Raw genomic sequence first — 25,188 nt, 5'->3', positions numbered from 1 at the left:
TGTTGGTTGAGTCCCTATCATGAAAGTGAGTCTAGCCAATGTAACATCCAAGTTCCAGTTAAGTGACTGGATCTCTATACTAGTTAAAAACTTTGTTTATATATAGCTTATGTGCCATAAGAGAATAAAAGTAATCTAAGGGGGGAAATCTATTTTAAAATTCAGTGACAGCCATCTACCTACTGAAGTAGTGTTTGTGGCACCACAGACACAAAGGAAGAGACCTTCCAGGCTTTGCTCACTCTTTCTGCACCCTTGATACTTCAGGGTACCTAATTTCCTAAAGCTTAAAAATGCAAGTAACAACCCTATCTTCAATTTAACGACTCATCTCCTCCCCCAAAAAAACTACTATGAAATCCCTATTAAGTAGAGGATGATTACTAACGGAAATGCTGACAGATCCTTAACTTAATGATGAGAACTGACATATGGCTGAAATAATGTACATTCAAGAAACCAATGCAAAGAGTCCAAACACTTCTAGAACACTGTGCCCAGTATTTATAGGAAAACATCATCAGTGACAGGTAGGCTGGGTGAAAATTCTTCTCTCCCCGTATGGCTGACAACAAACAAATTGCTCGTCTGATATTCTGGTGTCACATCCTGCAGAGCAGATTTCAAGCAACACTGCTTGCTCCTTTTCAGAAAACAACGCACTAGGAGCCTGGGCTTTACAATAAATGATTCAACCAATTTACAGGGCTCACTGGAAATACACAGGACAATTCACAACGCCTGCGTTATAATTCTTATTTGGCAAATGATTTTATTATAAACTAGTATCACAGTGAATCCATTTTCTTTACAGGTTTTCTGCTACTGTTTAATGGACTGTCAGTATAATTTAGATTTCATCTGTTTAAACTCATTCAAGCCTGGCTCCTGATTGTACAGTAAATGGAATATATTTCTATTCAAATAAATTAATGACAGTTAATTGTAATCTGCAGTTCTCAGTTTTGTAAATGCAACTGTTCCACAGTTCCTGCATCAAGCTACAAAATTTCCCACACCAATTATTTTCCCGTACTTCACAGGCATCTTCCATTTCTTGGATGCCTTCCTTATAAGACTAATGTATATATTCATTTAATACTCTTTTCCCATTCAAATATTTACCTCCAACTTTCTAGAAAGTTAGGACTTAAATGCAACCAAAATGTCAGAAAATAAAAGTTTAACTGCCATTCTGGAAAGATGTTCTACTAAGGGATTTTTTTTAAGTTAGCAAAATTCAAGATTAAAAGGCATTTTTTTAAAACTTACTCCTGGATGATTTTCTTATATATTTCAAATCAGTTACAATGTCAACATTAAGTGGAATTTATTAAAAGTAGACTAAATATCCCATATGGATTTAAATATACAAACAAGGCACATGGCATATATTAACATATACTGAAGTGCTTCTGAGATTGATATTCTGTTTAAGAGAAATTTACTTATGGCCAAGATTAGTGGCTCACACTTACAATCCCAACACATTGGGAGCTGGAGGCAGGAGGATCGCTTCAGGCCAGAAGTTGGAGACCAGCCTGAGCAACACAGCAAGACTCCATCTCTACAAAAACAAATAAAAAATTTAAATAGCCGGGCATGGCGGCAGGCACCTGTAGTCCCAGCTGCTTAGGAGGTTGAGGTGGGAGGATCACTTAAGCCCAGGAGGTTGAGGCTGCAGTGAGCTATAATAGCGCCACTGCGTGCCAGCCTGGGGAACAAAGCAAGATCCTGTCTCTTACACACACACACACACACACACACACACACACACACACACAAATTTACTTCTGAGTGTTATTGACTAGAAATCACAACAACCCCACGAGTGATTTTTCTTCTTGAGTGATTACTCTTTCATGGAAGAGGAAACACCCACACAGCTGTGTAAGACATGCTTCAAGGAGAAAAAGGCGTGCAAAGATGCACCTTACAAGAAACTTATTGGCTGGGCACGGTGGCTCAGGCCTGTAATCCCAGCACTTTGGGAAGCCAAGGCAGGCGGGTTGTGTGAGCCCAGGAGTTCAAGACCAACCAGGGCAACATGGCAAAACTCTGTCTCTACAAAAAAACACAAAAAAAATTACCCAGGTGTGATAGCGTGCACCTGTGGTCCCAGCTACTCAGGAGGCTGATGTGGGAGGATCGCTTGACCATGGGAGGCAGAAGCTACAGTGAACAGAGATTGTGCCACTGCACTCCAGTCTGAGCAACAGAGTGAGACTCTGTCAAAGAAAGAAAAGAGGGAGAGAGATTAACTTATCAAATCAATACCCAAATAGTAATAAAGTTAAGGATCCAGAATTTGCTGCCCCAAACTATAACCACCAGGGTCATAGAATGACAGATGGGAAGTAAAGGAAAAACAGAGACACCCTTTTCATTCAGCAAGCAAAGTCTGCTCACCTGGTTTTGTTTCTCCTCTCCTACAGACACATTCAATCAAGACCAAGCCATGCCCATCCTCATGCTGCTGCTACTACGACCACTCTTCCCCAACCAGGTCCTATCACAATCCTGCTCAACCTTCAGGACCCAAATACCACCAACTTACAACCTGTTCTATGCAGTTATCTGCCCACTCACTGCTTATTACTAACATATCACTTCCCTAAATGAGAGTAATTTCTCCCCACAAAATGATCAAGGGCTAAAATTCTTTCTACTTTTTTTATCTTGCAGTACCATACCACTACAAAACATCTTCCACAAAGTTGCAGGCACAGAAAACTGTGCTCTTATTTTATTGACTGATTGATAAAATGCTACTAATACTATAGCTGATATCTAATACACCCCATTAAATTCTGCTAGCTTACTTGAAATCTATTACAGTGTCAGCGGGCTTCAAATTTAATTGTTTGCTTTAGTTTATATAAACTTGAAAGGGCAAATGAAACCTGTTCCCTGACTCTCTAAATCTACCCATACCTACTCCTTCTCTCCCTTAAATCGTTGTTGTTTTCATTCGGGTTTTTGTTGCCATTGCTGTTGTTTGGGCAGGTCTTACTTTTTCTAATTGAAGTCAAAGAATAAAGATTTTTTTTTTTTTTGAGATGGAGTCTCGCTCTGTTGCCCAGGCTGGAGTGCAGTGGCGCGATCTCAGCTCACTGCAAGCTCCATCTCCTGGGTTCACGCCATTTTCCTACCTCAGCCTCCTTAGTAGCTGGGACTAGAGGCGCCCGCCACCACGCCTGGCTAATTTTTTGTATTTTTAGTATAAACGGGGTTTCACTGTGTTAGCCAGGATGGTCTCGATCTCCTCGGGATCCGCCCACCTCGGCCTCCCAAAGTGCTGGGATTAGAGGCATGAGCCACTGTGCCCGGCCTGAATAAAGGTATTTTAAGAATAATTTAAAAACTTCAAGACACTTTCTTATGACAATAAATATTGAGACCTCATTTTTCCATTAAAGATCTTCAGCCCACTGTGAATTACAAATGTCATTTTACAAATATTCAACAGATATTTTGAAAAAATAATTCCACCGACACAATACTTTCCAATAATCTCCTTATGATACAGTGATTTTGCTTTATGAAATATACAATATACTCAGGATAAAAAGAATTTTATGGGTGTGAGGGATTTTGTCAGGTAATCTGCTGTCCACCTATCACTTTCATAATGAAAATTAGCACAGATTTCAGCAAGGTCATAGTATTTAAAGTTATCTAAATGCTTCTTGATTTCTAAAATGAGATGAGAGCTTCTGTTTATTGTTCAAGCCATAAGAGGCTCTGGATGCTTTCTATATGAAACCGTACTCACAACAGACTTCATTCAACAAATGAGTGCAGCTGCTCTGGGCCAATATAACACTTAACGAGAGTGTTGCTTCAGCATGCTCCTTTTGTAATTTGTACCTTGGAAAAATTATGTTTTGAACATCTGCTAAGACAAAATGTATGAGAACTTTGGGAGGAAAAATTAAGACATCTCCATTCTAAACAAAGTATATGAAAGACCCTTTGTCTTACAGGCAAGTCTTGTCAAGGTTACATTAAAAATAAAAATGAGTATGAAAGATTCTATAAGGAAAAGAATCATAATCTCACAAAAATATTCACACACAAACTGATTGGGTACCACTAATGTGCCACGTAAATGCTGGAGATACTAAGGTGAAAAAAACACTGTCCTTCCCTTGACAAGTTCACAATCTAATACAAGAGGTAGACATGGAAACAACTGTATGCCTTCAATTATTTTATTTTATTTTATTTTTTAAGACAGAGTTTCGCTCCTGTTGCCCAGGCTGGAGTGCAATGGCGCGATCTCAGCTCACTGCAACCTCCGCCTCCCGAGTTCCAGCGATTCTCATGCCTCAGTCTCCCAAGTAGCTGGGATTGCAGGCATGCACCACAACACCCAGCTAATTTTGTAATTTTAGTAGAGACAGGGTTTCACCTTGTTGGTCAGGCTGGTCTTGAACTCCCAACCTCAGGTGATCTGCCCACCTAGGCCTCCCAAAGTGCTGGGATTACAGGCCTCCATGAGCCACCACGCCCAGCTGTCTTCAATAATTTTAATGGTTACTTATATTTTTGTCTCTGAAACAGGGACTGCTAGCTGGGCCCAATATTTATTCTCCCCTTCTTCCTTATTAAGAAGGCTGAGCATGGTGGCACATGCTTGTAGTTCCAGCTACTCGGGAGGCTGAGGTGGGAGGATCACTTGAGCCCAGGAGTACGAGCCTGCAGTGAGCTATGATCACCACTGCACTCCAGCCTGGGCAACAGTGTGAATCCTCATCTCAAAAACAAAGAAGCAAAAATAATAATAATAATAATAATAAATAAAATTAAAAAATAAAAAATAAAAAACATAACATCTGGTACGTAGCTGGACACACGGCCCCTCAGAATAAAGATACTTTCTAGCCTCTCTAACAGCTAACTCGGTCAGGCAACAAAGTCCTGGCCATGAAATATAAGCAGACCTATAATATTTCAACTTCTGGAAACTGAATCCTGCAAAGGGGAAGCCTTGCTCTTCTTAGTAATCTGAAGGCAAATGTGTGGGCTGGAAGTGGAGGAGGAGATGTAGCATGGAAGAACAAAGAGAATGGAGGCCACGTACAATGGAGTAACAGAAGCTTTGACTGTAGCTCAAGAACCAAGTGAGAATCCACATCTCCTGATTCACAGTTCAGTATTTTCGGCCACTATACTCAAATACTTTTATAAATTATTTTTAAATTAGGCAAACTATTTAAATTCATCCATTAAATTTAAAGTTCTAGATGCCCTAGTGGCATTCGGAACACAAATTTTGGGGAAAATATTCCAATTTTTTTAAATAGAAAAGCTAGGAACAGATGATGCTTTAAAAAATAGAACACAGAGCTCTTAATTTAGAATGATCAAAATAAGTTGATTAGATAACAAACGATCACCTTCTATTAGGATTATGAATCAACCCCTAGCGGCAGACGAAGTCCACAACTTCCTCCCCTAAGAGACTTTACAGTGAAGTCGAGTTCCTAGCATGAATCTACCACAAGGTTGCACAAGTAGGAATAAGTGATGGTAACTTCTCCTGCAGACTGCCTGGCATTCTTTGTGGGGGCAAGTGGATGGTGTCTGCTGGCACTACTCAGTCTCCCCTCTTTCTTACTCCACTTCTGTACAGGTTTGATCAGGACTTGAGAGAGAATACACGACTGTTTCTTCCACAAAAACATAGGACTACTGATAAACAAATTTTCTAGAACATTGTATCATTTATAAAAGTTAAAGCTGACCAAAATTCATACTATCCTCAATTCTCAGATTATAATCCGTATTTTACTTCATACTAGAAAGACGATGTCCTCTGCCACAGCTCTACCTCCTTTCCACACTCTCAACTCGGGGACCAAAAGAAGAGCACAAAAATGTGTCTGATGCACTCACGGTGGCAAAGATTTACCCTTCAAAGATTATACAAAATCTCCTGTTCTATTGACACAACATTTCTCCAATTTCTCTTTTCTGTTGACATTAAAGTTACATAAGGACATTTCTCCAATTTCAAAACCACAAATTCACAGTCACTTTCATAGGCCAAATCCCTACAATACACCAGGGCTGGTTAGAAAGAAGTGTAATGGTAATATATTTAAAATCTTTAAATGTCCAGACATACTAACTCAGCAATTCCATTCCTTAGTAGTGTATTGATATTCATCACTGTTGTTTAGAATGGAGTATATTTGGAAAACATCAAGTCCAACAATACAGAACTAGTTAAACTGTGGCATATAGCCATTAGTGTGTGAGCATCTCATAATTTTTTGTGCATTGGATGAATTTAGCATTCTATATACCTGTTCTCAAATAAATTTGTTTAATGTACAAAAGCAACATATATTGAAATATTTACCATACTATAAAAAACAACTTGTAATATAATAATATGTGTACTTCTTTGTTGATTCATTAAATAACAGAATTTACTAGAGGTCATTCCCTCAATAACCTCCATATTTTAAAAGTGATGAGGAATATAAACATTGAGATTTTTTTTTCCATGTGATGTGACAGAATATCTAAAATTTATACTGATGTCACAGGCACTGCCAGTATTGCTGTATTTATCATCTGGCTTCATAAATGAAGTGAATGCTGAACGTCATTTGAAATGTGATGAATTGGTAAAAATAAAGACGCAATTTTTTCCTCACCCAAGTTTACAACCCCTTAAATTCTCCTTGGTAGGCCATATACCCCAGGTTATGGATCTCAGCATGAATGGAACACAAAGCAGCCATAACAGTTCAGATTTACAATTCCTGGCATGGAAATAAATTCAGGACATATTAAGAACCACATTGCAAAACTGCGAATAGCTGAACTCCCTATATGTTCACTAAGAAAACTGACCATACGACAAATGTTAACAGTGGTTAAGTAGTCTCCATTTTAACTTTTGCTTGTCCAAATTTTTCAATTTTATTCCTTGAAAATGTATTATTTGTTCATCAAAAAGGGAAAATGCAGGAGGAAACTTATTGAAGAAAAATTTTTAAAGTCTATAGCCAAATATTATAAATGTACTCAAAGGGCAAAAGAAGAAGCAGTAAGTAAATGCAGAGGAGAGAACATAAAAATGGACCATCCCTAATCATTACAGAAGCTAAGTTAGAGAAACAACACTGAAAAGGGTGTTGGAAATCTGTTATGTTCATGTATCAGATGCCACAGCACTTAGAATCCTGACAACTGGGAGATAATAGAAGCAAAACATATGACAAAACTGATGGTCTCTACAACAGCCAGCCTCCACCAATCCTGACCTAAATGCCAAATGCAATCTTTAAAAAGCTTGCAGTCCATGATGCCAAATATGTATTTTGGGGATAGCTGCTGCAGACTTCAAAATCATTCTGGTTTATAACCCTGAAAGATAGCTCCGAGTTTTTCTTCATCCAAATATCTTCCAGCCAGTCCAGAGAACAAACTGGAAATCAAGTCTCCATTGTCTAGTTAGAAACTGAGTTACAGAACTCCTTGCAAGGAAGAAATAGCATTTCCCCAAGTCTGAGTGCTAACAGAGTAATTATCAAATGCAAACTTCAAAACCTTATGTGAATTTCTATGCTGTGAAATGGTGGTAATTAAGCCACTACTTTTCAGCTAAACTGTTCTGAGGATGTAAAAATACAACATACTAGGTGAGACCTTTTTGTGACGTTTCCTTTCCCTCTACTAAAAAGGGAAATTATAATTATACACAGTATTACTAACACTGCCACAATCAATTTGGTAACTGCACAGTAGCTATGTTTTATAATACCCGCACAATGGGATGGCCAGGACAAGTAAAGTCTAAAAACTAAATACTATCTAACAATAATGACAGCCTGCCTTAGAGCCAAGTTATACAGAGCTTTACAAATACAGCCCAAATTAAAACGTTAAAGTAAAAATTAAGAATAAAAAGCACAGCTAGGCGTGGTGATATGCACCTGTGATCCCAGCTACTTGAGAGGCTAAAGTGGGGAGGACTGCTGGAGCCTGGGAGGCAGAGGGTGCAGTGAGCCGAGATTGGGCCACTGCACTCCAACCTGGGTGACAGAGTAAGACCCTGTCTCAAAAAAAAAAAACATATTGAAATTATGTTAAAAATCTGTATCATAAACTCACTCTACGTTCCCTTTCTAAAAGAGAGGTATAACTATAATCAAAGCTCCCCTCCCATTTTTTTTAAACTATATGAATCTCTATTGATCAGTCTACAGTGAGACACTAACATTCCATCTGTCAAGTATCAACATCTGTCCAACACACAAAGAAAGCCAGAACAATGCCTGCAGCCTTCAAGGGGATATAAAACTGTATCTTTGCCTTTTAAAGTTTGGTTTATACATTTTATACATTACACTATCACACTGTACATAATTAAAAAGGCATTCCTTGCAAAGATAACTGAATAGGGAAATCTAGAGATATAGGTCAGAAAACACATTTTGGGGTTAAATGAGTGCACAATGGTGGAGTATCTTTTGTACGTAACATATACCATGCTGCCTAATTACAGCACATTTTTAATGGTGAAATAATGAAAAAGATTTAAAGGTACTAGATATTTAATGCATATATAATGACAAATAGTCATTATGTATGAATTCAATAGACTTGGTAAAGCGACTAGAAATTTATCCATTTCCAGGTATTTAGGCATTCACTTAAAAGGATGAAGTGACTAATTTACCTTCTCCCATCTATCTCTGGTACTTACAATATGCATTATAAAACTCAGACTAATACTAAGGAAGGAGTAAAACACATTCATCCTCACTCTTTCTAGTATTTAGGGTACTCACACAGCTCCAAAGCAAAATTCATGCACACAGCCATCTATTCTGCAGTATTTAAAACTTTTTAAAGCAACAAATCACTCTTGTCCACATACATTTTAAAGTAATTTAACAAACAAAATACAGTGCTCCATCTTGAAATTCATAAACAATATTTTTAATTTTGGAAAGTCTGGTTTTCTCAGCTGGTGAAGCTGTCAGAATAAATAGAAGGCAATATCTGGAAAGATGACAAACACATGGGTCAATGTCAAATACAAGCCAATCTCTGTCAAGAAAAGAGCCAAATTCCTGCATTTCCATTTAAATTACGTTATCCAACTCAAATACCACCACGCCACTTCAAATGAAAATTGTTTCCCTTTAAAGAGCTTTTTACAAAACTGATAGAGTATAACAGATTAAACAACTCTTTCAGCAATTTTCTTAGCTACTAAAAAGTAAGGCATCAAAGCATAATCATAATAAGGGGAACATTTAACAATTAATTGAGCCAGCTAAAGCTAAATCTCCAGAGCTTAGGAGTTCAAATGCTTGCTCACTAAGCAAAAGGGCAGAGGATTTTAATATAACTGCAGGAAATCTCAGTCCAATTAGATTCTAGGTAAATATAAATCTTGTTGCACTGTGATTGGAACTCTGTCACAGTCCACCAGACTGATTTTAGTATCTGGCTTGGAGAGTCAAACCAAAGAACTCCTTGCACCACTGTCGTCTCTCCACACGCTACTGAATTAATCAAGCACCTCCAGGTTCTGTGCTGAACAAAGAAGGTCTTCTGAAGGCTGTCAGCTTGCTTTTACAACCAACCAATAAGACTCCCAGAACATACCACACAACTGTGAGGCAGTAACATCTCTGAAAATATTTATGATTTACCCTAGTTTATAATGGCGACACCTTAACTAATTCACTGTCTTTCCTCATTCAGAATCAGATCATGTGAGGCCAGGGGCCATGCTTTTGGAGTTTTGATAATGGAGACTTAGCAATTATCTTTCAAACCAAGGAGGATTAAAAATTAAGTAATCAAATTAACTAGGGTGGCAGTTCACTTCCTTAACTTAATATGCATCTTTTATCCCTGTGAAGATTTAGAAAAGTGCAGAAGGATTTAACAGAATCAAAAGTATCATATTAACATTTTGGGGGTCAAAAAAAAATCAGGAATATATTTTATATTTTTAATCATTTTATAGTTGAAAGAATTTGGTCTGTTACAAACTGGCCTTGTAATCCCGATGTAAAACAGTAATATTTAACAAAGATTTTAATATAAGATTGGCCCTTTCTGAGCCCCGCACCTATGTGCTTCTATATATACTTATTTAATCCCCATCACAATTCTGGAGGTAGGCACTCTTATCCCCATTCTACTGATGAAAAGACAAAAGCGCAGAGGCTGTCCTCCACTCCCCGTTAACCCACCAGCAGTGGGGCACTGGATCATGCTGTCCTTTCTCCCTCTGTGGAATTGATTCCGATTTGTGGTCAAGATGAAATCTAAGGAAGTTTACGCACAACACTGAAACATCTAAGAGAATTTTTTAGGGTTGTTTCATTTATAAGTCTAACTAACTTATAAGAAGAGTTAAGTACTTGAGGTTTGTGTTAATAAACTTTTTAAAAATAGAAAACACATATTAAATTAGTAAAGGCAAGCTTAAAGATATTAATGAGTTTATAAACAAGACTAATTTGTAATTCAAAATCCCTTAAAAGTGATTAAAATGTTTAACTTATAAATGAAATTTTTAAGCTGAATTTTTAAAAAAGTAGAACAGTGTCCTTCAATTTGCAACTTTAACAAACTGAATTTTCATTTTTTTAAACCAAGGTAAACTTTCCGGACAGTCGTTTCTGCATATAAATATCAATCTTAAGGACTCTTCCCAAAAAGTCCTCCCATCAACTGCTCTGTGCACGTGTCTCCTACTCAACTGCTAAGGGAAGCACAGCTGAGACAATGCTACCCAAGAGAGGTACCCAGGGCTAAGCCTCAAACCTAGCAGCTAACTCTGCCTATGGTAATAGGTATCTAGGGAAAGGGAATGACTAAGTGCCTAGAATGTGCTAGACACTTTTCCAAGTACCTGGGATACATCGGGGAGAAGATCCCTGTCCTGCTGGAACCAACCAACAGGGAAAAAGACACACAACAGAAATGGAAATGGAAGACGTCATGGGTGTGAGTGATTGTGAAAGGTGCGGGGATCCAAGAATTTAAAATCCTAGTGGGCTAAAACAATTGCTGGATCAACTGGCCCCAGGAAGGTGGAAAGTTAAGAGGTAGAAGAGTGGGATCCATCACCAGGCTGCATTCCTGAATCTGACCATTAATTGCTCATAAAAACACCTTCAAAGATTGACCTTTCAACATGTTTTTGCTCATTACTAAGCATGATTTTTAAACAGCCACCTAAAGAACATTTCTGCTTCCTTTGGAACACAGTTTTTGAACACACTTTTGTTCAGTGCTTCTTATGTAGATATTTCTGCTATAACACAATGTATGTTACTGGGAAGACCACATATTCAGCAAAAATGTTCACTAAAAATAAAAAGACTTACATAAAATACAGGGTAAAAAGCAGACTACTCAAACCCCATGCAACTCTGAAATCAGATGGCTATTTTGTTAAAAATCAATATTTAGGCCGGGTGCAGTGGCTCAACCCTGTAATCCCAGCACTTTGGGAGGCCGAGACGGGCGGATCACGCGGTCAGGAGATCGAGACCATCCTGGCTAACACGGTGAAACCCCGTCTCTACTAAAAAATAGAAAAAACTAGCCGGGCGAGGTGGCGGGTGCCTGTAGTCCCAGCTACTCTGGAGGTTGAGGCAGGAGAATGGCGTAAACCCGGGAGGCGGAGCTTGCAGTGAGCTGAGATCCGGCCACTGCACTCCAGCCTGGGCGATAGAGCAACACTCTGTCTCAAAAAAAAAAAAAAAAAATCAATATTTAAGAAATAAGAAACCCAGGCAGGTACCCAAGAGCAGCTGCATGCTGCCATAGGTGATATTGAAAATACACAAAAACAACAGATGCTGGCTTGAAGGCACCAAAACAATGCAGAAATCTGGGGGTTTTTGTGAAGGTGAGCACAGCAGGGCAACCTGCCAGAGAGCATAAAGTTAGCGTGTGCCTCTCTGCGGGGAGAACCCCAGTGGACAGGTGCTCATTTTTCATTTCATTTTCAATAGAAATGAGAAAGCTCCTGCTGGTGCAACAGCCAAACCGAAAGTTTAAATTCTCACCTATTTTTTTCCTTTCCTGCTAAAATACAGTCCCGCATTATACCATTAAAGTATATGTTATAATTCTATTCCCTCTGGTCACACTCCTCTTGCCTAGCAAAAGTTGCACATGAACCAGCATAAACTGCACATTTTATTGACATCACTCTCCTATTTACTTACCTATCACACAGAAAGCAAAACATACTATTGCTAAATATCCATATGCAATAACGAGGTCTCACGGCCAGCCCACATCTATTTCCCCCACCAAACTAATTCCGAATCTCATTGCAGGGAATAACTTTAGCCCCACCATGTGCAGGCTTGGGAAAGCAATCAAGCCAGGTTTCTGTCTTTTTTTATACAAGACATGTGCATGCAATTCAAGGTAGACATTCTATATTTACTCTTCTGGCACTGTGAATCTTGAGCTGAGTGACAGCAAGGGAAGGAAGATGCTGAAGGGCCCCCATTCCAGTTACAGCATCTGGCTGGAACGGTCAGTGGTTCCCACCAACCAAGCATCTGAACACTCTCATTTCAAGTAGGTCTCGGAGACTTTTTTCCAGCTTCCCAACCATTATGCAGGAAGCCTGTAATCATGTGAGTTACTCTAACAACAAATTGCCTTTTGTGTTATGTGATCAATGTACACCACCTTACATTCAAAAACCTTTTCACGCATACAACATGCTTTTTATTAGATCATAGAAAATGTGTATTTCTCTTTCAGTTACTAAGGGTTCAAAATCCAGAAATCACCATTAGCCTATATATTCTTGAACAATTTACCTCTCACCTTCTCAGCTTACTTCCAATAGTTTCCTTATGGACGATGCTGCCTAGGCTAGCCTCAAACTCCTGGGCTCAAGTGATTCTGCCACCTCAGTCTCCTGAGTAGGTGGCGCTACAGATGCTCGCCACTGTGCCCGACTAGACATACTATTTTTGGAAACAGGAGAGCTATAAATAATCTTAGGAGTAAAAGGGAAAAAGAGAAAAAGAGCAAAGTAATTATATCACTTGCATTTTAGAAGACATCGGTCTATCTCTTCTTTTTCCTTCAACACAGGTGTATTTGTTTTTTGTATTCTCTTCAGGATTTTATGCAAATGTCCATTCATTCTTGGCTTTAACCAATTCTCACAAGCCCATACCATTTTACAAACCAGCTGTGTGACCTTGGCCTCCAGGTCTTTGTTTCCTCATCTGTACAGCGGGGAAACAATGTCTAGGTTGCATAGGAATTTTCTAAGGACCAGAAACTACATGCTCAAAGCAAACCCAGTAGATAGAAGGTGCTTTAAAACCGGTTGTCATCCATGTTGTAGCTCCCTTACTATTAACAGCCAAGTTCACAGTGCCCTTTGAAATCAGGCACTTTAGAAGATCCAAATTATTCCCAATCATTTGGCCAGAATGTAATTCTGCAGCCACCTCTGTTCTTCTTGGACTGCATGCACTGTATTTAACATCAAAATCTCAAGCCATGAAATCACGTATTTTTTCTCTTTAATTTTTGATCTGCCTAATTTCTAGTCTGCCACAAGTAAGTGACAAGCATGCTGAGTACTAATCCTCTCAGACTCAAGGCAATGGACTCATTTTCTAGCTGTGTATTAGCTTGGAAAAGACTGGGAAGCACTAATGAGTGATCAGTGACTCTCGAACCTAAACATGTGTTTAAATCACCTGGGCATCTTATTATATAAAACATGGATTCTGATTCAGCAGATTGGGGGGCGGAATCTGAGATTCTGCGTTTCTAACCAGCTCCCATGGGATGCCAATCTGTGGCCAATGCTTGGAGCAGAGAACAACTACAGTACAGGTTTCATGATACTTAATGATCCTTTCCCTATAAAATCAAAAAAGGTATGATTAATTTGTCTAAAATATCACTTCTCATTTCTCTAATTAGAATAACTTTAGTATTTTCTCTTTCCTCTATCCCCATGAAGTAGTAAGTTTTTATGTGCTAAAGAACTGTCTTTCACATACGTGGAATTTGAGTAACTTCCTAATATACACGAAAAGGCAATTGCCTAAAAGATGAAATAAAATTTCTACAGAAACAGAAGTAATTAAAAGTTAATGTAATCCACAACTAAAAGTTCACTGTAATGTGACTGAAAATAAGAACTACATTTTCCCTATTGTTCCAAAGACATACAACTAAGAGAACTGAAGATGTCACTCAAATGTGAATCACTTAAACCTGAGTCTACCTAACAACAAAGCTCTTCCTGCCTGTTACAGGATGAGTTTGTCCTTCCCAAAATTCATATGTTGAAGTCTTTACTCCCAATAGCTCAGAATGTGACCTTATTAAAGAACAGGTAAGGCCAGACACAGTGGCTCATGCCCGTAATCTCAACATTTTGAGATGCTGAGGCAAGATGATGGCTTGAGGCCAGGAGTTCAAGACCAGCCTAGACAACAAAACAAGATCCCTTCTCTAAAAAACATTTAGAAACTAGCTGGGTACAGTGGTGTACACCTGTAGTTCCAGCTACTTGAGAGGCTGAGGCAGGAGGATCACTTGAGCCCAGGAGTTCAAAGCTACAGTAAGCCGTGTTCATGTCACTGCACTGCAGCCTGGACAACAGAGACCCTTTCCCTGCCACTCAAAAAAAAAAAAAAAACACAGGGTCATCATTGCCAATGCAACTAAAATAAGGACATATGAAGATACAATTACACTGTAGGTGTGATTCGTTAAGATGAAGTAAGGTGAGCCCTAATCCAATATAACTGGCATCCTTATAAAAAGGAAAAATGTAGATAGACACAGAGACATGTACACAAAGAGAATACTATGAAAGATCACCACTACGCTGCCACAAAGCAGCAAACTGCTGTAAGCAAGGACAGAGGCTTGAAACAGAACGTTCCCTGGTGCCTTCAGAGGTAACATGAGGCCGGGTGCAGTGGCTCATGCCTGAAATCCCAGCACTTTGGGAGGCCAAGGTGGGCGGACAGCGCGGGCCAAGGAGTTCAAGGGTTGCCTGGGCAACATGGCAAATGTTGTCTCTACAAAAAATACAATTAGCCAGGCATGGTGATGCATGCCTATAGTCCCTGCTACTCAGGAGGCTGAGGCAGGAGACTGAGGCTGCAGTGAGCAATGATCGTGCCGTAACACACCAGCTTGGGCAATCCTGTCTCAAAAAGAAAAGAAAAAGAGGTAACACAATCCTGCCAACACCTTGCCCTTGGATGTGTGGCCTCCAGAACTGTGAGCCAACCCACCTCTGCTGTTTAAGCCACTCCATTTGTTAGACCGTGCCACAGCATCCCTAACAAACTAACACACAGCCTCATTGTGCTTCCTCCCAAATAACACTAATGTTGATTAAATAACATTAAAGATGATTGCACAGATAGGCAATTAGGTCACAGAGGGTCTGGAGTGCCACATTCTGGGAACGAACCTGCTGGTGAACAGGGAATACACTGAAAAGCTTTAAGCAGATTAATAATAAGTCTAATAAGTGCAACTGAATTTGTCACAGGTCTGAGAACAACATTAAGCTCTGCCTAAAGATGCCTTTATGCTACATTACACAAAAATATTCTTGCCATTATCAATAAAACTTCTACCCCACCACAAAATACAAATGTCTCAAGAAGACACCTTCATTTGCATGTCACATCTATTAATACCTAAACTTCTTCTAAATATTAAGAGATGTAAATAAAAGGTTACAGATCAAATGAGCTTTTATATATATATATATCCTGGAACACCAAATGTCAGATCTTGGTTTTATTTTGGGAAGGCAATATTTGTCTGAGTAATTAATTGCCTTAAAGAAGCTTTCCATGATTCAGGGAACTAAGGATGTGACACCACTTTCAGCCACCACAGACCAACCCCTCAGTAAAGAAGCAGTAGCTAAATGTTAGGACCATTTGTTAAAACACTGGGGACTCCCTCCCCACTTTAAACAGTAACTTCATTCAATGGAAATTTTCCATTTAGAAAATAGTTTCATGTTATCTTTACTTTTAAGGCAAACTTTTTACTGAAGTATAATACATACACAGAGAAGTGCAAAATGCAGTAAATTTTCAAAGAACACATAAGTGTAACCAGTACCATAAAACATAACATGACCAGAACTTGGGGGTCCTCTTAATGTTCTGTACCCCGTACCCACAGGGCAATCTCTCTCCTGACTTCAAACACCAAAGATTAGTTGTGGCTGTTTTAAAATTTTCTATAAAAGGAATTATACAGTATTATGCTCTTCTGTGTCCACTCAACATTATGTTTGAAATCATTTATTTGTTTTTGCGATGAGGTCTCACTCTGTAATCCAGGCTGGAGTGCAGTGGTGCAATCATTGCTCACTGCAGCCTCGACCTTCAGTGCTTAAGGGATCCTCCCACTGCAGCCTCCCAAGGAGCTGGGACTACAGAAGCACACCACCAAGCCCGGCTAATTTTTGTATTTTGAGTAGAGACTAGGTTTCGCCATGTTGCCCAAGCTGGTCTCCAACTCTTGGGCTCAATCCACCTACCTACCTCCACCTCCCAAAGTTCTAGGATTACAGATGTGAGCCACTGCACCTGACCTATAGTCATTTACTTTAAATAGATTTTAGAAATACGTATATTCCATTTTTATTAAACTAGATCCTCAGGTTTCATTTTGCCTAGTTTGAATTTTTTTCAGCTTAAATTTCATTTGCATCAAAAGAAAATAACACTTAAGTGATCAAAGCAAACAATTCTTGTTTCCAGGACATTTTTCCTCAAAATTGGCAAATAAAAAGGTCAAATATTTTGTATCACCTAAGATTTCACAAACCACAAACTTATCTACATAAATACATATTTTGCACTTTGTTCATGAAACTAGAAGGAACTCATATTCTAGGACTATATCTAGGGTAAATTGGACAATCAAACAAAATTATCAGTTAATATGACAAAATATTAAAAAATGGAGAACCAGCTTAATACATACTTTCTAAACAACAAAAATTTTTCATTACCAAATAGCAAGCAATACCAATATGCCAAAATAAAAAAAACTCACAATAATATGAATTTAATTTTTTAACCAGTTCTACCTACACCAGAAATAAAGGAATCAAATTTCCTAGAACCTAACAGAAAACAGTAGAAATAAATTAATATGCCACCTACAGCAAACTCCAGAAATCAATATCCTATGCTAAAGAAGCCCAGAAGGGAAATCTGGCTGCACACAGCTGTGTAATAAATCAATTTGTACCGTGACAGCCATCTCAAAACAGGAGTAATGGTTGACAGACAACAAAGAAGTTAGATCTGACTCAAGGACAATATACAATAGAGCCCCACAAGGTTTTTGTTTTGGTTTTATTTTTAACAGGCCTGTTAAATCATTCATTGGGAAGTAATACAAAACAGACTTCCGGAAGCCTTATTCTAATTTTAACATCATGAATGAGTCAATAAATTTTTTTAATGTTTCTAGAAATTTCTTTATTCAACAAATATTACGGAATACAGGCTGGGCACAGTGGCTCTCGCCTGTAATCCCAGCAATTTGGGAGACCGAGGTGGGCAGATCACTTGAAGTCAGGAGTTCGAGACCACCCTGGCCAACATGGTGAAACCCCGACTCTACTAAAAACACAAAAATTAGCTGGGCCTGGTGCCACACACCTGTAATCCCATCTACTTGGGAAGATGAGGTAGGAGAATCACTTGAACCTAGGAGGCAGAGGTTGCAGTGAGCTGAGATGGCACCACTGCACACCAGCCTGGGTGACAGAGCAAGACTCCATCTCAAAAAAAAAAAGAAAAAAAAAGTATATATATTATGGAATACACACTATGTGTACACTATTGTCAGTAGACGGCAGGAATTCAATGATGAGTGGGGAAAAATAAGAACTGCTGTTTTTTTGGAGGAGGAAGACTTATTAATCCTAATAAATAAAAAAGTATTGTTGTAAGTGCTAGAAGACAAGACACAAAAAAGGCTATAATAGTATTTATTAAGGAAATTTGTTTTACTAACGTGGGAGAGGAAAGGCAATGACACTGGGGTGGGAGAGCTGAAGAAAAGATAAGAATTAAGTGTGTTACCGAGAGGAGAAGAGCAAGTGCAAAGGCCCTGAGGCAGGAGGGAACATGGGCAGAGTAAGTAACAAAATCCATTATGCTGAGCTCCTAAGGACAAAATTAAGGTAATCAAAGAGTTTAGAAGCAAAAGTGAAAAAGATCTGGTTGTGACAATGCATGAGATTAAACCTTGGTGATAGATTCTAAATAATATTCAATTTCTCCATAAGATCTCAGGCTTCTAAACACTAAACAATTTAAATATAGCTTGGGACAAAAAAGCATGATTATATGAAAGCCTACTTTTATCCTCAAAGTATCCCTGCTATGTTCATTCTTAGTGACATTTCAAGAAGTCCCTATAGTTTATACTTACTCTGAGTAGTAAAACCAATTCAGAGATGTAGAAAGCAAAAAATAATATATTTGAAAAATCTTAATCTGTGCTTTATATCCCATAGAAATAAGTGAGTATTAAAGATCTATTCAGTTGGAAGCAGTGGTTCAAGCTTGTAATCCCAGCACTTTGGGAGGCCAAGGTGGGTGGATCACCTGAGGTCAGGAGTTCGAGACAAGCCTAGCCAGCGTGGTAAAACCCTGTCTCTACTAAAAATACAAAAATTGGGCCAGGAGCAGTAGCTCACACCTGTAATCCCAGCACTTTGGGAGGCTGGGGCGGGCGGATCACAAGGTCAAGAGATCGAGACCATCCTAGCCAACATGGTGAAACCCTGTCTCTACTAAAAATACAAAAATTAGCTAGGTGTGGTGGCACGCACCTGTAGTCCCAACTACTTAGGGGGCTGAGGCAGGAGAATCGCTTGAACCTGGGAGGTGGAGGTTGCAGTGAGTCAACATCATGCCACTGACCTCCAGCCTAGCGACAGAGTGAGACTCCATCTCTAAATAAATAAATATTAGCTGAGTGTGGTGCTATGTGCCTGTAATCCCAGCTACTCAGGAGGCTGAAGCAGGAGAACTGCTTGAACCCAGGAGGCAGAGGTTGCAGTGAGTTGAGATCCCGCAACTGCATTCAAGCCTGGGCAACAGAGTGAGACTATGTCTCCAAAAAAAAAAAAAATCTACCATTTAAAAACTAGTAATTAGGCCAGATGCAGTGGCTCATACCTGTAACCCCAAGACTTTGGGAGACAGAGGCAGGAGGATTACTTGAGGCCAGGAGTTCAAGACCAGCCTTAGTAACATAGCAAGACACCATCTCTACAAAAATATATTTTTAATAGGCCAGGTGTGTGCATACCTGTAGTCCTAGCTACTCAGGAGGCTGAGGCAGGAGAATCAATTGAGCCCAGAAGTTCAAGGATGTGGTGAATTATGATCACACCACTCACCTCCAGTCTGGGTGACAGTGAGACTCTGTCTCTTTTTTCTTTTTTAAGCTAGTAATCCATTGAAGATATCCTTTACAACATTCTCCACAGATCCTAAGCTTTTAAGATACAACTAAGCACACAGGATCTCTGCAAGTGGGTGAGGATAATGGTTTTTCATCACTAACAAAAGATGTTATTGTAGTAGTTTATACCAAGAAAGGAAAAGACCAGGTGCAATGGCTTTATGTCTATAATCCCAGCACTTCGGGAGGCCAAGGCAGGAGGATCACTTGAGCCTGGGAGGTCAAGGCTGCAGTGAGCCGTGATCATACCAATGACAGCCTGGATGACAGAGCAACAGCCTGTGTCAAAAAAAAAATCAGGAAACAAAACAAAGACAAGAGAAAACTCAACCCCCATCTGGGAATCTAATCACAGTACTCTACTTTTTTTTTTTTTTTTTTTTTTTTAAGAGACAGAATCTTGCTCTGTCACCCAGGCTGTAATATTTAATGGCATGTAATTCACTGCAGCCTTAAACCCCTGGCCTCAAGTGATCCTCCCACCTCAGACTCTCAAAGTGCTGGGATTACAGGTGTGAGCCACCTTGTCTGGCCCAGCACCCTACTTCTGACTCCTCAGTTTAAGAAACCCTAAAGAACAGACAATATTTAACAAATACCCATTTAGAGAAAAAGCTGTTTGGAGAAGGCAGCCAACTCAGTTAGCTTCAAATCCATCACCAAAAAGAAAAGAAACCACTGAGAAGGTCAAAGACAGTCTCCTTACCAAATAGTCAAACATCCCCTGGACCTGGCAGGATGCAAAGGCACAGCCCCCACTCAAGCAAAAGGGTGCCTCAGGTGAAGTTGTTTTGCTCTGAGTGCCACAGAAATCTTCCAAACCACGTGTGGCCTTTATAGATCCTTTATACCACACTTAGCTTCCAGAGAGAGCACACCTTTTTCGCATTTCACAGAGGTTTCCAGATTCACTGAAACACTATCAGCCTCCATAAATACAGAGTTCTTGCTCAAGCACTTTAAGAACCATTCTGTAAATAAGTCCTTAGCAATCTCCCTACACATATTCTTCCAGACTCAAGAAGGGAGGTGTATTAGTCCGTTCTCACACGGCTATAAAGAACTGCCTCCGACTGGGTTATTTATAAAGGACAGAGGTTTAATTGACTCACAGTTCCACAGGGCTGGGGAGGCCTTAGGAAGCTTACAATTACGGTGGAAAGGGAAACAAACATATCCTTCTCACATGACCGCAAGAGAGAGAGGTGTTGAGCAAAGGTGGAGAGGCCCCTTATAAAACCACCAGATCCCGTGAGAACACACTCACTATCACAACAACATGATGGGTAAACTGCCCCCATGATTCAATTATCTCCACCTGGTCCTGACCTTGACATGTGGGGATTACAATTCAAGGTGACATTTGGTGTGGACACAGAGCCAAACCATATCAGGAGAACTTCCTATAATCACAGTTCACCACACCCAGCTAATGTGTAAAAATTTCACTACAGTCACAGAGCACTGCAGCCTTGACCTCCTGTGCTCAAGAGATCCTCCCACTTCAGTCTCACAAGTAGCTGAGACTACAAGCACATGCCACTGTGCCCAGATCCAAGACTGTTTTTGGTTGATTTGTATTTTTAGGAAGATACTCAGCAGAAACATGGTGCCACAGTCTCATAAATGGGAAAAATAGCAGCTATTTTTCATGTTAAAGAGGTTTCCTTAACAGTGGGGCTTCTAGGAGTCACTAATTCTGACTCTCTCATGAGGGAGACTGTATAGGCAGCATTTTCTATATATACTTGACTACTATTTTTGGTGAAATGTCCCCACTGACACCAGAGTAACGTTCCATATGTTGTAAATGTTGAGAAAGGTTATTTAGCATTCAATACTGCACAAGGCAGCCTGCCTTTTGACAATGATCCAAACTTCATTACCACAATTAAATTGTTATCAAGAGAAAGGATAATAAATAAATCTTTCCTTATATTGAAGTTATCATAATGTAATCTATATCTAAAAGAGTTAACACATTCTGTTCCTTTCCCATGATTCAGATGTGCGTATGCCCTAAACAAGCAATCTGTGGTAACTCTGAGAGATTCTTCAGTCACTAAGAAATTCTTATTGCCCAATAGCTGAGTCTAAATCAAAGATAAATACAGACAGTACTGTAACTCATACACACATCATTTAATCCTTACAGCAGATTTCTAACTGCTCTAAAACCTCCACTCTGATAAATTTATATCACACAAACACCGTCTCAGTTAATCTTCAACCAAGAAATTGTAGTTGTGAATACAAATTTGTCTGTATTAAGTTCTAACACTGACTTTTTTTTTTTTTTTTTTTGGTGGGGTCGGGGGAGAGGGTGGGTGGGGACAGGGTTTTGCTCTGCTGCACAGGCTGAAATGCTATTATGTGAACAGGGCTTACTGCAGCCTTGCCCTCCTGAGCTCAAGAGATTCTCCTACCTCAGCCTCCTGAGTAGCTGGGACTACAGGCTCATCACAATCCCAGCTAATATTTTGCTGTTTTGTAGAGATAACAGTCTCACTATGTTGTCCAGGCTGGTCTCCACATTGCTCAAGCAATCCTCCTGTCTCAGCATCTCAAAGTGCTGGGATTACAGTCCTGAGCTACCGCGCTCAGCCCCACTGACATCTTTTGAAATTTAAAAAACTCCTATGTGGGAGAATGAAAATCTGGAACTTGATGTGAAGTTCAGAACAGTAACAGCATTCCTCAGTAACATGATTGTTCCAGATTATGGACATAACACAGTGAAGTATTTTAATCTCTTTCTCAGAAAAACATAAAAATGGCAGCTTTAATCTGCTAATTACATCTCATACGAAATTCATGTCACTCTTCAACAGTAAAAGCAACTCAAACAAAATGATTTCACCTAGGTTTTACTGGCTTCTGTAAGAAACGTTATCTTCTTTTTTTTTGAGAAAGGGTCTTACTTATGTCACCCAGGCTAGAATGCAGTGATGCAATCATGGCTCACTACAGCCTTGACCTACCAGACTCAAGCGATCCTCCTGCCTCAGCCTCCTGGGTAGCTGGGACTACAAGTGTGTGCCACCACGCCCAGCTAATTTGTAAGAATTTTTTTTAGAGATGGGGGTCTCACTGTGTTGCCCAGGCTGGTCTTGAAGTCCTGGGCTCAAGGAATCCTTCTGTCTCGGCCTCCCAAAGTGCTGGGAGTACACTGTGCCCAGCCTAAAAAAGGTGTTTTAATACACACAATACATCAAATGAAAAGGAAAGGTTTTGCTAGTATTCAATAGGTTTTGACTCACTTGTTTCCCTGATCTCATCTAAAAGCTGAGTCTTTTTTGAACAACGCTATAAGCCAACAATACACTGGCATGACCATAATACATTTTCTGGAAAACCAAGCAGGTAAGATGACTTCTTCTATTATCGTTGATTAGAGAGCCTGAAGTACAAATTTTTGGAAAAGGAAGTTAGCAGAAGCAATAAACCTCTGATCTTCAGGGCTTTTTTTTTTTTTTTCACTCTGTCGCCCAAGCTGGAGTGCAGTGGCACGATCTTGGCTCACTGCAACCTCTGCCTCCTGGGTTCAAGCAATTATCCTGTCTCAGCCTCCCAAGTAGCTGAGATTAGAGGTGCACACCACCGAGCCCAGCTAATTTTTGTATTTTTAGTAGAGACAGGGTTTCATCACGTTGGTCAGGCTGGTCTCGAACTCCTGACCTCAGGTCATCCACCCGCCTCAGTCTCCCAACATGCTAGAATTGCCAGTGTAAGCCACCATGCCCAGCCTTCTGAAGGCCATTTTTAAAAAGTACCTCTCTCGAGTCTGGTCGATCCTGTCCCAAGATAAAATTTCCTGTTTCCAAGAATCTTAAGGTTTACTTGGCTCCACCAAGCAGTCAATTCTGCAGGGTCACCACAGTCTAATTTATGATTGAAGATTAAAAAGCAAGGATGAATTCAAAAGACAAAAAAATACTAAGCAGATGGTCAAGTTAGAGAACAAGCAGCATAGGAAAATAAGAACTCATGAATGCATAAACCAGCACACAAGACCAAATTAAGGCAGACACAAGCAAGAAGTAGGTAAACCTAACTGACCAAAAGTGGGTCACATGTTTACCAAATTAAGTTTCCTACTCTTCTGGATTCCAAGCCTTCCTTAAAGTGTACAAAGTGTATTTATTTCACCATAATACTAAGATCACTCCCCTACTGCAAACACTGGCAAGACCCAAATCTAGCACTCCTTACCTCCTGGTCTGTAGACAACATCGTCTTCAGTGATGTAGGATGTTATCTCGCCGGTATCTGTCCTTTCGTAACGGGACTTTTTTTTCGGTGGTTTCTTCTTGTTCTTCTTCGTGGACTCCTCTGCGGTGGCACTATTGTTGTCATTGTCCTCGTCTTCACTGTGATCACTCTCAGCGTAATTCTTGGCTCCTCCTTCCAAGGTACAGCTCCGGCGTGGCCTGGAATTCTCACTCTCTCTTGCTTTGTCTCTTTTCTCTCTCTCTCGGTCCCGGTCTCGGTCCCGGTCCTTCTCTTTCTCTTTGTCTTTGTCTTTGTCTGCTGTCATGATTCGCCACGTGCCTTCTTCTGTCCTCTCACGGCTAGGCCTCCGTGAAAGGTAGACAGTAAGCCTGGGCTTCAGTCTTCTGAATTTCTCACTCAATTCCAGGGAAAATCCAACCACTCCAACAACCCCAACGTTTCAAAAATGCTAGGAGAGAAAAAAGAATGGTTTTACTTTAACGTTTTTTCATATTTCTTTCCTAAAATAATGTTTTGTTAAATGAATCTCTTACTTATTCATGCTTTACACCTAAAAACTTCACACAAGCCACAGGAGAAAAATTAAGATAAGTGTTAAAATTTTAAATATGCAGTTTTTGGTCTCAGCAAATGGTGTGCGGTTTTCTACCACGCCAATAATAAAAACCATCTGAATGCATAACAGTGAACTATACTTCTTCTACCTTACATGTTTTCTCCTTTTGAAAGAAAAAGCAAAGCGATACCCTGGTAGACAATATATAATGGGTATTATTATACAAAAGGAGCTTCATAACCCATAATATTAATTTAAAGAGAAGAGAATCTGTAGTAAAAATTATTTCCAGGCCAGGCACTGTGGCTCATGCCTGTAACCCCAGCACTTTGGGACGCCAAGACAGAAGGACTGCTTGAAGTCAGGAATTCAAGACCAACCTTGGCAACAAAGTGAGATCCTATCTCCACCATAAAATAAAATATTTCCACCTGAAAAAAATAGTACTAGTTTGTAGCGCTGTCAAAAATGTCTCAGAATATCTCATAGGACACTATATTCTAAACATATTTTCTGGCTACTTCTATAAACTCCCAGAACTTCCTTCAAGAATAAAAATATTTAACTCAAATGAAAGTGAGAGCTTCAAAGCAAGATTTTTTCCACCTTCAGCTACATTTTACACATCTTATCATCCTACCGTTTTCAGTTATGTTCCAAGGAAAATGATCTCTCTAAAGATGTATTAATGGCCGGGCGTGGCGGCTCACACCTGTAATCCCAGCACTTTGGGAGGCCAAGGCAGGGGGATCACGTGAGGTCAGAAGTTCGAGACCAGCCTGGCCAACGTGGTGAAACCCTGTCTCCACTAAACACAAAAAAAGTAGCTGGGCATGGTGGTACATGCCTATAGTCCCAGCTACTTGGGAGGC

General features: G+C 39.7%; 1 protein-coding gene across 1 annotated transcript in view; it reads right to left on the bottom strand.

Moving 5' to 3' along the window:
* The window catches only part of RERE (arginine-glutamic acid dipeptide (RE) repeats), a 483,164-nt gene that overhangs the window by 296,705 nt on the left and 161,271 nt on the right, over window positions 1-25,188 (bottom strand). The window contains exon 2 of the mRNA XM_011938300.1: window positions 23,740-24,208. Coding sequence (XP_011793690.1) covers window positions 23,740-24,064 — 325 coding nt within the window. The 5' untranslated portion in view covers window positions 24,065-24,208. The remainder of the gene's footprint in view (window positions 1-23,739; window positions 24,209-25,188) is intronic.

The sequence above is a fragment of the Colobus angolensis genome, unplaced genomic scaffold (assembly GCF_000951035.1).
Source record: "Colobus angolensis palliatus isolate OR3802 unplaced genomic scaffold, Cang.pa_1.0 Scaffold170, whole genome shotgun sequence".
NCBI lineage: Eukaryota > Metazoa > Chordata > Mammalia > Primates > Cercopithecidae > Colobus > Colobus angolensis.
Note: the sequence above shows the minus strand (reverse complement) of the source record. Positions and strands in the feature narration are given on the sequence as shown.